This window comes from Sinocyclocheilus anshuiensis, unplaced genomic scaffold (assembly GCF_001515605.1).
Source record: "Sinocyclocheilus anshuiensis isolate Anshui unplaced genomic scaffold, SAMN03320099.WGS_v1.1 scaffold482, whole genome shotgun sequence".
Classification (NCBI taxonomy): Eukaryota; Metazoa; Chordata; class Actinopteri; order Cypriniformes; family Cyprinidae; genus Sinocyclocheilus; species Sinocyclocheilus anshuiensis.
The window spans coordinates 342855-356930 of record NW_015547676.1 but is presented as its reverse complement, the minus strand read 5'-3'; the positions used below and the strand labels follow the sequence as shown (position 1 = coordinate 356930).

Below are 14076 nucleotides of genomic sequence, written 5' to 3'. Positions count from 1 at the left end.
TATAACTCGACTTAACTCAAAAATAGTGAGTTTGTCAAATCTGAGGGAAAAAAGCCAGAAGAGCCGAGGGGAAAAGAGAGAATGACGAGTTGTTTTTCCTTATTAGAATTGTGAGATATAATCTTGGAATTGCGAGAATAAAGTCAGAATTTTGAAATATAAAATCAAACTTACCTTTTTAAAATTATTTTATTCCATAGCTCCATAGACTGCCACTTGAAAACCGTCATTTTCTGCCTACAGATAGGCTCCGCCCACAAAAAATGTCATCCCTGTTTCGGCTCTGTAAGACTATCCCACCCTCTAGAATTCTCTAGCTGTAAAGGCTATCTCTCCCGGGTTTTCTGCAACCATGATGCGCGCATATCCTGAATGTTTACAAACCTATAATTGGTCTATTACATCTGTGCATTTGGTCTTAAAGTGACAGCAGCATAAAAAATCTGCTGCTGCCTCTGTCATTTAATGTTAATCAAACAACAAACGAAAGCGAGAGGATCTTCACTGAATAACTTTAGTGATTTTTTTTGTTACATTTTATCATTCAATTTCTGTATAGTAGACAATTATTTTTAGTAGACTAAATTGTTAGTTAATTTCTATATTTTTCCGACTGACAAAGTTTTACTTAGGGCCCCCAGAAGTCTAGGGACCTGGATATGTATACTGTATATCCAATATACTGGATCTGTGCATTTTGTCTTAAAGGGGTCATATGATGCGATTTCAATTTTTCCTTTCTCTTTGGAGTGTTACAAGCTCTTGGTGCATAAAGAAGATCTGTAAAGTTGCAAAGACTAAAGTCTCAAATCCAAAGAGATATTCTTTATAAAAGTTAAGAGTCAGCCACACCTACCTAAAACGGCTCGTTCTAACATGCCCCCACATATCTATGTCACGATTTGGGCATAACGCCGCCCAAATGTTCACACAAAGAAAGAAGCTGTAACTTTTATTCTCGCTGTAGTATTGTTGCCGCCGCCGCCATGGCGTGAAGACGCTGTGTGCTTCGTTGTGAAAGCGAAACTACTTTGTTTGGTCTTCCAAAAGAGGACGATATCCGCTTCGTCATGCCTAGAGCTGATCCGTGCTGGTCGCTGAGGGAATACATCAACTTAGTGCTGTGGATCGCCGGATCGGCTTTCACCGTGGACGAAGCCCGGGGTCATCACATGTGCTTGCCGCTCCTTCGTCGGATCCGCCGGCTGCTCACTCAGCCGCCCCTAATGTTCTTTTTAGCAGCATCATATGACCCCTTTAAAGTGACAGCAGCCTAATGCTTCTGTCTGTGTCCTTATTGTTAATCAAAAAAACAAAAGAGAGAAAATTGCTCACTGCTCTTGACTGAATAACTTTACTAACTTTAATTGTAAGGATTCGTCTGTATTTATTTATACAGTGAAGACTATGCTCTTTTTTTTGCGGGGGGGGGGGGATTTTGTTTGTTGCATAACAAAATGATACAGCACCATCAAGAGATGTATGCTTTCAAATTTATGTATCTTATTTTTTAACAACATAAACACTATTATATCTGCATCTTCCTAAGAATATCAGATATAAATCAACACCTAGCTATATAAATTGTAAAAACACAAATACATTGGAAGAAGAAACATTTAGGTCGGATGATTGTAAGCCAAATTCAGGCTGTGGCTTTCAGTTTCAGGACTGTCCTGCCAAATGCGAGACTGGTGCTCACCCAACCCAAATACCACACTGGAACAGACTGACAGGCAAACTGCAAGTGTTTGCATACTCGAAACTGCCAGAGAGACTAAATAATCAGATTGGAGCTTGTGATTTTAGCAGATTTTCTCACTGTTTGTGTGTTCAGTACGCTTGAGACAGTCAGAAACCACTGGAAGATTGTCTGAATATTTCAGGATTATGGCTGTTGGCAGAACCATGGGCGATATTGGGGGGGGGCAATTCATGGAAAAACATATAGTTAGTCAAGTCAAGTTTACATCTTGGACAACGTGTACTCAAATGTCAAGAAAGGCTACAGGTCAATTCCACTGCCTCATTTAGGACAGTCAGACCACCTTTCGGTGTTTTTAATCCCAGCATACACCCCTTTAAGAAGGAAAACTCCCACCACTACCAAGATTGTGAAAAAATGGCCAGAAGGAGCCTCTTCTCAGCTCCAAGACTGCTTCGAAAGAACCTATTGGGATGTCTTTGATAATCAGGATTTGGAAGAGTACACATCAACAGTATTCTGCTACATTAAGAATTGTGTCGACAATGTCACTGTCGACAAACGCATCCGGAAGTATGTCATGATCTATAGTGTCGAACGCAGCACTAAGATCAAGTAAAACTAGCAATGAGATACAGCCTTGGTCTGACGCAAGAAGCAAGTAATTTGTAATTTTAACAAGTGCAGTTTCTGTGCTATGGTGGGGCCTGAAACCTGACTGAAATTCTTCATAGAGATCTTTTTTTTTGCAGGAAGGAGCGCAATTGAGCGGACACAACTTTTTCTAAAATTTTAGACCATTTTTTAGTCATGGAATCCCCGATGTCAGTCCCGCTGCAATTGGAGCAGTTAGCCAAGCCCAGGCCCGGTTGTACGGAATGAAAGCAAAAGCAGTTAAAGATCTGGCGAACTATCCAATGTGTTTTCGCGGCATTGAACAATGTAGCCAATCACAGACATATCTGTTGATCTCTTCACCGTAGTGGCCAATCAGAAATGTTAGAGTGTTCAGAATTCACTCACCGTTGAAAGCCTTGGAGTTTTGCACGCTTGTGAATCATCTCATAAGTGCAGATGTGATGTAGCCTAAATAAGAGATTCATTGTGTAGTTTAGAGAGCTTCATTGATTATAACGGAACTTTGTGAGATCGCAATGAAGTGAGATGAGTGATGCTTTTAGTGATAATAATGGGAGTGCGCTTTCTAGGCTATAATCCATTCCGAATTTGTATGAAACTTGCGTTTTTCGGACACATACATGCTGCAACGTTTCAAGAATTACATCAGCATATTTATGCTGGATTCATTCTAGAAATATCAGAGATTGACACAGTGATAACCAAAGCAATGGACAGGACAAAAATGCCTCAGTGATTTCTTCTGGAACCGGTCCTGGCCAAACTTCCACAGACAGTGTGCGTCCTGAGCGAGATCCAGTTCACGGACTGAAAGCGTATAAACTTTATTGAGATTGGGACATATCAACCATTTCATTTCCAGTAACGGACGGTAGAAAGTTAAAAAATGAATGGTATGCAATGTATGACAGACTAGTCCCACAACTGATTGTGTTTTTTTCCCTCACGGGTCTCACCTTTAGCAACAACAATTCAAAACGCACACATTTCTAGTCACACGGGAAAAAGCCAAAAAAACGTGACACGGAAAACTGAACCCCCCCCCCCCCGACTCAAGAGTCAAATGTCGCCCATGGGCAGAACAAATCACCGCTGTCGAGTAACACATTCTCAGACAGGATAGTGTGCTTGAGTAGTTTTTGCAGTTAACTAAACTAATTCACTGTTAGCTAGAATAGTTTGTGAAAAGTGAACAATTGTTGGACTATGACATTTCCCTTTTGGTTGCTTACTTCACATGGTCATCATCATTTGATCATATAAAATACTATTACACATTTGGCAATGTTGTGCAGCAGCTTGTGAGTCACATGGGCGTTTAGTAACAGAGTAACCTAAGAAGTGTTTTCAGTGTTAAGGCCGCGTCGTGATCATTCCCAGAACTGAGTTCTCTTCTGAGAGCTCTCCTGTGTGCCTCATTTTCCCCCGTGGGTCTGTCGAATCATTCTTCTGTGATAGCACGCAGCATAAATGGGTCGTGACCTCAGGCCTGTGTCTTCTAAACACAGCCCACCCAAAATAGCGTACATGACCCGTCTGACCCGAAATACACGGCGAGCAGACAGCCGAGCCGCGCTCTCCAGGGGCTTTATTAGCTTGAGGAGTGATGATGGTTTTAAACGGCTCGACTGCTGAGGCAGTGCTGTCCTAAACCTTCAGAGAAACTCGAGCTGCTTCTCCATTATTAGACGCCATAACCAGAGGTGACAGCTACCAATTTTGGGAGTCATTCAGAGCGCGCAGCACAAAGAGTTACTGAAACATTCAAACAGACAAAGGTTTTTGGCAGGAATATGTTGTGTTTAGTTTTCATTTTGTTCCTGTGTTTCTGTGCTTCTTTGTAGTTCAGTGCTGATTTCTGCTTGTTTGTCTCCATGGTTTGTAATTAGTTGCACCTGTTCACTATTTAGTTCCCTGTGTTGGCCCTTGTGTACTGTATGTAGCCCTGTGTTTTCAGTTAGCTTTTCAGTTCTCATAATTTTTAGTTGTGTTTTCACACTTATAAGTGTGTTTCTTCTATGTTTAGATAAAGACTTTGAACTTGTTGGCTTTAACTCCATGTCATTTTCATGCATTTTACCATTGTATTCCCATTTTTTCCATAGAGATGCCACAGATGAATCTCATGAAAACTGTCAAAAAAAAAAAAAATCCCAAAAATCTGTTTATATTTTGCAGTTATATTTTGTGACATTTTTCTCTTTTGACAGTTAATAACTACCCTCCCCTAAAATTCAAAACGTTAGCAAATTGTATTCTTATTACTATAATGCAAAAATAAATAATCAATCAATCAGTCAACCAATCATAATGATCATTTAAACAGTTTTGTAATTATAAATCATAGTAGTATCATTCTGGCCAATATTGTACGAATATACTACTATGATTTATAACTACGATACTACTATGATTTATAAGTTGCTGACAACATAGATATCCTTTGTGTAAATATTTTTCTACTTTTCAAAAGAGTACTTATTACGGAAATAATGTACTAGAATATAAAATAATATACTTTGAAATTGTGAACTAAATGTGATGTTTTTGGATGCTTAATTGCATGCACTTAAATGAAAATGCATTTTTGTTAAATGCAAATGGAACTTAAGAGTGCTTTTTGACACACCTAGAAATTATATAGTATTTTGTCTTTGAAATATGGTTAAAGTACTGCTTAATGCACTGACCAGCATTTATGGTAACTTATATAAATGCTATATTTTAATGTCATTTTGTTTGAAACGTGTCTCTGTCATATACTTGTAAATTTACTTATAAAGTTAATAAACAGTCGTGAAAGTGGCCTTTTATATCAGTAATATTATTTTATTTTTTAAAGAACAGTTTTTAACACTATCAAGTGTACATTGAGAACAAAATCACATTCATAAGAAAGAAAAGCTTCTTCTACCATGAAGCTATTATGTTATAGTTTATTTGAATGTATAAGAAAATAAATTTTAACAATGGTAACAGGTAACAATTTCTGCTTTACTTTAAACATTTTTTAAATACCTTTTTTGCAGTTCACTTCAATAGTCCTGGTGTGCCAAATGCATTTTTAAATGAACAAATGCTCCATGTAGTCTTTCAATTATTATTATAATTTGTAGTTTATTTTGTTAATTAATTAGGCTATACAAACTCCATGTGTAAAAAGTTTGGAAACACATTGATGTGTAATTCGTCACACTACAGGACTGCTTAACATGTTCAACAGTTTAGTTTCTCCCACACATCTCAGGCTCTAGATGCTGTAAAAGTGCTCTGAATTGCCGGATGCTTCATGCACTTGCATGTGAAGGTACTAAATGTGTGTGACAAATGTCAACAGGAGCTGGATTTCTTTAGCAATCCTTTGGCTATGATGGACAGCATGAGGAACAGGATGGAGGCCATGCATCGAAATGTTGTAAGTCTGACCTCTTTAATAGTGTCAATCAGTTTATATGCTTCATCTTCCACCGATTAGAATGATTAAACTGACTGCATGCAAGGACTTTTCAAATGGGTTTTTATAATGAGCTGTTTTCATAGTTATCAGTAGTTCAATCATGACAACTCTCGGAACATTTCAGCATGGTGATGGATATGACAATGTTAATGTATTTGGTCTTGGCGGAACAGATCTGCTACGCTGCTGCTGAATTGCTGCTGCTGTTGGTTATTGCTGTAGTTGTAGATTATTGCTGCTGCAAGCAAGTACAGGAACTTGCTACTGCCAATGCATACGGTGATATGGTGACATGAGTATTTAAGACATGCTGCTGCTGCACAAATAGCATATAAAATAACCCCGTAGCAGATCTATACAGGTGGAGCTGGGGAAGGTGGAGGGTTTCAGAGAACTATGAAAGCGCGCTGCAGGAATCTCTAGTGAATGCTAGCCAGCTATAAATGCAAGGCAGTAAGCTCATTGGCTGCATACGCAGCATGAACCAATCAGCTTGTGCCAAGTCGCTTAACTCTCTGAATATCATCAGTTACGTTAACACCCCGTCAGCCTGCGCCATCTAGAGTTTCATGACTGAACTATATATTTATGGCAGTTGTAAGCAATTCAGTGATTCTGATTGCTAAAAGATTTCTTATCTTCAATTAAGTTGCACTTATCACAAATAAACTTTGTTGTGAAACCAGTGTTGCCAACTTAGCAATTTTGTTGCTATGTTTAGCAGCTTTTCAGACTACCCTAGTAACGTTTTCTTCCAAAAGCACCTAGCAACAAATTTAGCAATTTTTAAAATTTATTTGGCAACTTTTAGCAACTTTTGATAAGTGACTCAGACAATAAAAAGGCACACATTTTCCATCTAAATTACACAAAAAGAGGAAACCACAGATGCCTAGCATTACACACATCACATGAATTAATTTAGCTGCTGTTTGCAATTGTTCAATTTAATAATAATAATTGAATAATTGTTCATTTATGATGCACATTGTTAGTAGCTTGTAACTGCGATTGTTGATCAGTTAGTGCACTGTAAGAAAAATTGAAAAGATGCTAGTAATATTCCAAGACATTATCCACTGTAACCCTGTAACCCGAAAACACAATGCATAATTTAACATGCAGGTAAAAAACCAATACGGAAAATTCTTTCATATTAACTTAACAGAGAAGACTGTCCCCTATGTTTACAGACTCTTCTTAGAGTGTAGCATACTAACTAACTACTAATACACTGCTTAAAAGCATAATTGTTGAGAATGTGTTTTACTAGTTTACTAAAATACTTAAATTGTAATCATTCAAAAAATGTGTAAGTGTTCAATAATTCAATGTATTTGAAATACAGTTATTCATATTTTAATATTATATTATGCATATCATTTTTCAAACAAATCTAAATTAACGTATATAAAATATAGTTTTTGCTGAGATTTGATGTTGTGATTACGCAATGACATCACAACTTTCCTTTAGCAACTTTCTCTGAAGATTAGTTGGCAACACTGTGAAACTCCTGAGTACTCGAGTGAATTAGAGAGAGAAGCATTTCAAGTCTGTTTCTTGCAGGAGAACATGCCTTCAGACCCCAACAGCCACTCGTTTTCCTCTTCCTCTGTCATGACGTTCTCTAAAGCGGGACATGAGCCGGCCAAAGTCTTCCAGGCCTCGTCTCAGACGCGCTTTGCTCCTGGAGGAGTGAGTCCTGCTCTCACACACTCACACCGCGCAGCACCTCCTGCGGATCAGTGTCATAATTGCTGGTTTGTGCTGTGTTCAGATAAAGGAGACCAGGAGGAGTCTGAAGGACTCTGAGAGCGGACTGCAGAAGATGTCCATCGCCCATCACATCCAGGACAGAGGCCACGTCATCGAGAGGAAAGAGAACAGGAAAACTGGAGAGAAGGAGCTCAACCAGGACTTCCAGAACATGGATGAAAGTGAGGAGGCATTTAAAGAGACAGTTTCTCTGGTCACGTGAACATTCAATGCATGCTTTTTCTTTTCATGCATTAACGGCGTTTGCTTAGTCAGTCATCGCTATTTTTATTACTTAGCAATTTGCATATCAGTTTTGAACAAATTCTAACAGCCGTAAACTATTAAAACAAAATATGACGTTTCTAAGCAATCAGGGCCCGTATTCACAAAACATCTTAAGGCTAAAAGTAGCTCATAACTCGCCAATTTAGGAGAAATTCTGAAAAATAATAGCTGTCAGTCCTAAATGTTTGCTCTAAGAGTATTTCACAAAGTGTTTTAGCACTAAAACTAGCTCCTAAATCTGTGAACAGTTAGGAGCAGTGAAGACCTAAGAAGTCCTAAGTCACAAATCATATCTTAAAATAGCTTTTGCTGGGAATCTGCCTTGGAACGTAAACATTTTAGGAACATTTCACGATAATGAGCTTTTAAAAAGGTATCGCCTTTGGTTTTGGAGGTTATCTCCTTTGATTATATTCTTGTTTTCATTAATCAGCTGTGCAAAAAGCAACAGCTGTTCTTGCGTCCAGTTTGGTTTTCTTTTACGTTTGCACATCTTACTATCAGCCATGATTATTCTACTTTGTTAATTAAAAGGCTGTTTATATGCATATTCACTAATTGTTTACGTGAATGTAAGAGGCTGACAATCCTAAGTCACTAAGATCAAACCACAAACTATCCTAAAATGGCTGTTGCCAGCAATCTGCCTCGGAACATATCATTTTAGAAATATTTGACGATAATGAGCTTTTAAAAAGGTATCGCCTTTGGTTTTGGAGGTTATCTCCTTTGATTATATTCTTGTTTTCATTAATCAGCTGTGCAAAAAGCAACAGCTGTTCTTGCGTCCAGTTTGGTTTTCTTTTACGTTTGCACATCTTACTATCAGCCATGATTATTCTACTTTGTTAATTAAAAGGCTGTTTATATGCATATTCACTAATTGTTTACGTGAATGTAAGAGGCTGACAATTTACTTATTTTATTAGTGACTCTTAGCCTGCATTTTAAAATCTTTATTTGAATGTGGCAATTAACATTTTTATTTTTAAATCTTTATTTGAATATGGCTACATAATATCGCGCCCTACAATATTTCCACGAATAAATCTCTGACAGAGACCCCTATCGGCCAATCACTGTGTGCATAGTTAATAAGCTTGCTGACATCATCCATAGCAACGAGCTCAGCCCCGCCCCCTTACTCTGAGCTTAAAGGGATAGTTCACCCAAAAATGAAAATTAGCCTGTGTTTTACTCACCCTCAAGGCATCCTAGGTGTATCTGACATTCCTCTTTCAGACTTCTCTCTATTCCTTAGTAAAGTTTGTCTCAGCAGCTTAAGCGAAAACTCTTAGCTAAAAACTTTTACTGCTATTTAGAAGAACTCTTACATTTAGTCATTTAGCAGACGCTTTTACCCAAAGCAACTTACCTCTTAGTGGTACGATAAAATGTTTTGTGAATACGGGCCCTGATTTTCACCTTGCAGACAATTGACAAACATGTCCTAATTACATACATTAACGAGGCCGCTGTGGGCCAAAAAAAGCTAATTTCCCAGACTGGAAATTAGTCCAATCTATAGCACAAAAGCTTATAAAGACCTGAGTTGGACTGTTTGATTTGGGACAGTAAGCAGCCTCCTAACAACCATCTACTCAAGTCGTTTCACAGCGAGGCTGTTTGTGACGCTGTGTTTTGTCTTCGCAGCGGAGGCCCAGTCCTTCGATGAGGAATGGCAGAGAGAAGTGTCCCGGTTCCAGGCTTCTGCGCCCATGTCCCGTCTGGAAGCACCGAGACAGCGAGCGGTTCACCGAGCGGCCATCACAGCACCACGAGACACTCACAGGTCAGCCAAGCGGCAAACAATCACTAAATATATCACAAATACGCAAAACATGCTACTGGGGTACAAAGCCCATAAATCGGCGCTCTTTGGATACAGGATTTCTTAACTTGTCAAAGAACTCATAACAGCAAGGCACTAAAAAATATAGTGAAAAACTTGAGTTTTTGACGATTATTAAATATATTTCAAAACATAAAAGGCAAAAACTGTATTTGCTTAAATATGTTTTAAAATATTTTAATTAGTGCTGTCAAACAATTAATCACATTCAAAATGAAAGTTTTTGTTTGCATAATATATATGTGTGTACTGTGTACATTTATTATGTATATATAAATACACACCCATGCGTGCATATATTTTAAAAAAATGTTACGTTTATATATTAAATATATTTATATATTAACATGTCAATATTTTCAATATATATACTGTATGTGTGTGTTTATATATGCATAATAAATATACACAGTACACACATACAGTATGTAAACAAAAACTTTTATTTTGGATGCGATTAATCGTTTGACAGCACTAATTTTAACAAATATATTTTGTACTAATATATTTTTTGTGAATGTTTCAAAGAAAATTTGAAGAAAAAATAGTTTATTGTCTATAACGTGTGAACATAACTCATTTAAATAAAATAATAATAATAATAATAAAGCCTAAAAGTATGCAACTATTAGATTGTAAATGTATTTTCTTGCTCCTGAAATACATTTTGAAATATACTTTGATATATGAAGCTTGAAATTAAATATATTGACATATAAAAAAATAGTATATATATATATATATATATATATTAAAAATTATTTAAAAAAATATGTAGATTTAATGTAAATATACATTTTAAAAAAACCTTCCTTCCAAACAAACTTCCTAATTAGGAAAAGATATTTTTTTTTGAATGAAATATTTTGCATGGGTCTCATTAGATTGTCAGTTTGGAACGAACGCCACGAGAAATCATGATTCATCTGCATCCTTAACTACTGACTGATCTTCAAACATACGGAAGCCCACAGAGGCCATGCTGCTTTACTTGCAGTCTTGTTTTCTTCTTGACAGTCTGTTAAGAATCTTGACAAGACAGTAGCAGTAATGCATGGCCTCTAGATAACTTACTAATATCAAATAACTGCCATTCTGACACAGATAGACAGAATATTTGTGGTTCATCCAGAGTCATCCTAATGCTTGGCTTGCATGTAGTTAATGCTCTTTAAATAACTGAGCAAACCAGCTGATGCATGATGCACCGCCATATTACACCACACTATAACGTCAAAGGTCACCTTTAAAGAGAACATAGGGTTGCACTGAAATGAGTTCTGTCCTGTTTAATATGATAATGTCTCAGTTTTGTTACTATTGTGTGTTCACAGAAACGACAAAGGACATCAAACCCATTATAATGAGCTCAACATTAAAGGCTCGGGCAGGAAGACGCACTAAAGCTCGTTCACAATAAAACACTCTTGACAGGAATCAACTGGCTGGTGTTTTTATACTGCAGTTTCCTCATACTGTATTCTTACGCCTGTTTCACACCACAAACTTGAGCAGCAGCAAAAACCGTTGTCCTTCAGCACATTTCTGTAATGCACTTATCGATGTTGTTTATTCTGGAGTAATCACCATGAAAACCTTGCTCAGTAAACATTTGCAAAATCAAAAATGCATGAAAGACGACTTAAAAAAAAAAAAACGTTTCTCGTTTTGTGTTTGAGAAACACAACTGTGTGATATTGCTGTCAAGACACACTTCACGTTTTCGCTTTTCAAAAGGTATATTTTTGGAGAATATACATCAAATACATAGTGTCAAAATAAAATAGTTACAATCCACGCCTTTAATATTGCACATAATAAAGTTTCTGTTGATCTTTGACCTGCTTCAGTTGTCTCCTGCTTTGATTCAGCAAGATGAATGACTTGGAATAACTCATAATATCAGGGCTGTCCTGCAGAGTTTAGCTCAGAACCTAATTAAACACACCTGAACCGAAATAATCAAGGGCTGTGCTGAAATTACCCCTAAATAGGGCACTATTTGAGGGGACAGCCAGCTATCTGTGGGTGGTATTGCTCAAATCCATAGTGGATGTTATGGAGTGCATTCATTCAATCTCAAAATTGCAGTTATGAGTGTGCAGCCCATGTACACTCAACAGCTGGAGAATACCCATAATGCACTGTGAGCGTCATGCCGAATGAACTCCCGTGTCTTGGCGGAAGTTGGCGCCTGCATCTGAATCTTCCATCCATCCACTTTCCAAACCACTTGTTCATGTGTTCAAAGCGGCAGACCTTCTAATGCACTCGAGTCTGAATTTGCTCACTCGTTTTCATTCGCTCCTTCAAGTGGACTATAGTGGTGCCTAATGTAGGGAATAGTGAATGAGGGCATATGGACACCCCTGCCACATGTGGTCATGTGTCTCAGAAAAGCCCTAAATAAATAAGATGGGATACAAATATTTGTCAAAAATTTGATTGATGAGGGTCATAAAAATTCCACCCCCTCCCTCCCTACTGGACACCTGTCATGTACACCCCCACCTGTCTAAATGCCCATCTGTTTATCCACCCCAGCGATCGAAAGGAATTTAGGACTGTTTGGGAATGTGTTTTTGCGTGTGGGTGCCGTCAAAACTATGTGCTTTAAACTTTGAAATGTGAAACGTCGTATGGTTATTAAACGGGATAAAGGGAAGTTTTTATTAAAGTTTTTTTTTTTCACACACATTTCAAGAAAAACATCAAACATACACTGAATAGAAACAATGTAATGACTGTTTTTCCAGAAAAGAGTAAAAAAAACGGGTCAAGACGAGCATTTAAGTGTTAAACAATTTAAAAACTAGTTAGTTAGAAAAGAAAAGAAAAGAAAAGTAGACTACTGACCATCTATCTAAACAAAAAAAAGTATCAGATACGTTCGTTAAACAATACGGCAGTTTTTCTATGTTACAATTTTAAAAAGCTAACATTTGTTACAAGTTAGAGAAAATAAAAAGTGCTGACTATCTTACCGTATTTTAAAACAAAAAATATCAGACCATTAAGCGCCAGTAGTCAAAATCTATGTTGTACTCTACCATTAGCTACAATTTAAAAACTAGTTTGAGTTTTGTCACAAGCTTAGAGAAAAGAAAAAGACCCACAAATCTTACGTTGTTTCCGTCAGATACATCCTCACTCGACCGTGTCAATACTCGGAATGAGCCGCACCTACAACCCGGCCCTAACAGCGGAGGAGAGACCGACGTAAAGATAGATTTAAATGTATAGAATTAAACAAAGTAATGTTTTTAATAAATCAACATAATTTCTTAATTGATAAAAATATTCGACCTGTTTTTAACATTACACCAGCATTTATTTACTTTAAAAATTAGGATAGCCTATACAAGTAGGGCTGTTGCGGTGAGGGAATTTCCCTTGCAGTAATTTTGAGTGGCTCAATAGCGCGGTATGCGGTATTATCACCACACACACACATATATATACAGTATCTCACAGAAGTGAGTACACCCGATATGCGCGCGTATATATCAGGTGATTGCTGCCCAGTATGTCTGTATTCGACTCTATTCACTTTGTTCTGGAGTAATCTGGAAATGGTCGCGCAAACAACAACATTCAATAAGTAAAAATGTCAGCAATTGTAAAAGAGAGAGGGGCTCAAAAAACGAAAAACTTCCAATACAAACAACATAAAAAACATGACTAGAAAAGATATAATAAAATATTTACAAAAATGTGAGGGGTGTACTCACTTCTGTGAGATACTGTATATATAATATTTTATATCACCAACCAAAGAATGTTAAATACATAGTGAATATGTGATGTGTATAGTCCAGCACTAATGCAGATGGGTGGTGCTTTATGCTGCGGGTTTGAGTTCACTCATAAGAAGCAGTCTGGAGGCTCGGGTCAGTACGGTAAAGTCACTGGTGTCCTGGAGCCACTGGACTTTGAGAATTACACAAAGCTGGAGTTCAGCGACGAGACCGTCGGGACTAACATCCCCAAACAGTTTGCGCCCGCTGTGGAGAGGGTGAGCTGCTCGCATCTCACAAAGAGCCATGCAATTATGAAATTCCAGCATTGTTCTGAGAAGTACAGGCTAGAATAGAGATGAAATCATGGCAGTTTATGGCAGTAATTCCCAAGTACCTCATAAGGGTTTCAGGGCTACATGGAAAGATCTCACTTGTGTTATTATTAAAGTAATAGTTCATGCATGAAATGAAACCGCTGAAAATGTGCTCATCCTCAGGTCATCCCAGATTAGGATGAGTTTGTTTGTTCATCAGATTTGGAGAAATGTAGCATTGCATCAGTGTCTCAGCAATGGATGCTCTGCAGTGAATGGGTGCCGTCAGAATGAGAGTCCAAAAAGCTGATAAAAACATCACA

At 37.6% G+C, this 14076-nt stretch overlaps 1 protein-coding gene across 1 annotated transcript in view; it reads left to right on the top strand.

The window, feature by feature from the left end:
• The window catches only part of LOC107703021 (myeloid leukemia factor 1-like), a 17811-nt gene extending 6675 nt beyond the window's left edge, over positions 1-11136 (top strand). Inside the window, exons 4-8 of the mRNA XM_016505511.1 lie at positions 5682-5759; positions 7371-7499; positions 7582-7741; positions 9501-9639; positions 11034-11136. Coding sequence (XP_016360997.1) covers positions 5682-5759; positions 7371-7499; positions 7582-7741; positions 9501-9639; positions 11034-11103 — 576 coding nt within the window. The 3' untranslated portion in view covers positions 11104-11136. The remainder of the gene's footprint in view (positions 1-5681; positions 5760-7370; positions 7500-7581; positions 7742-9500; positions 9640-11033) is intronic.
• The last annotated feature ends 2940 nt before the right edge of the window (positions 11137-14076 follow it).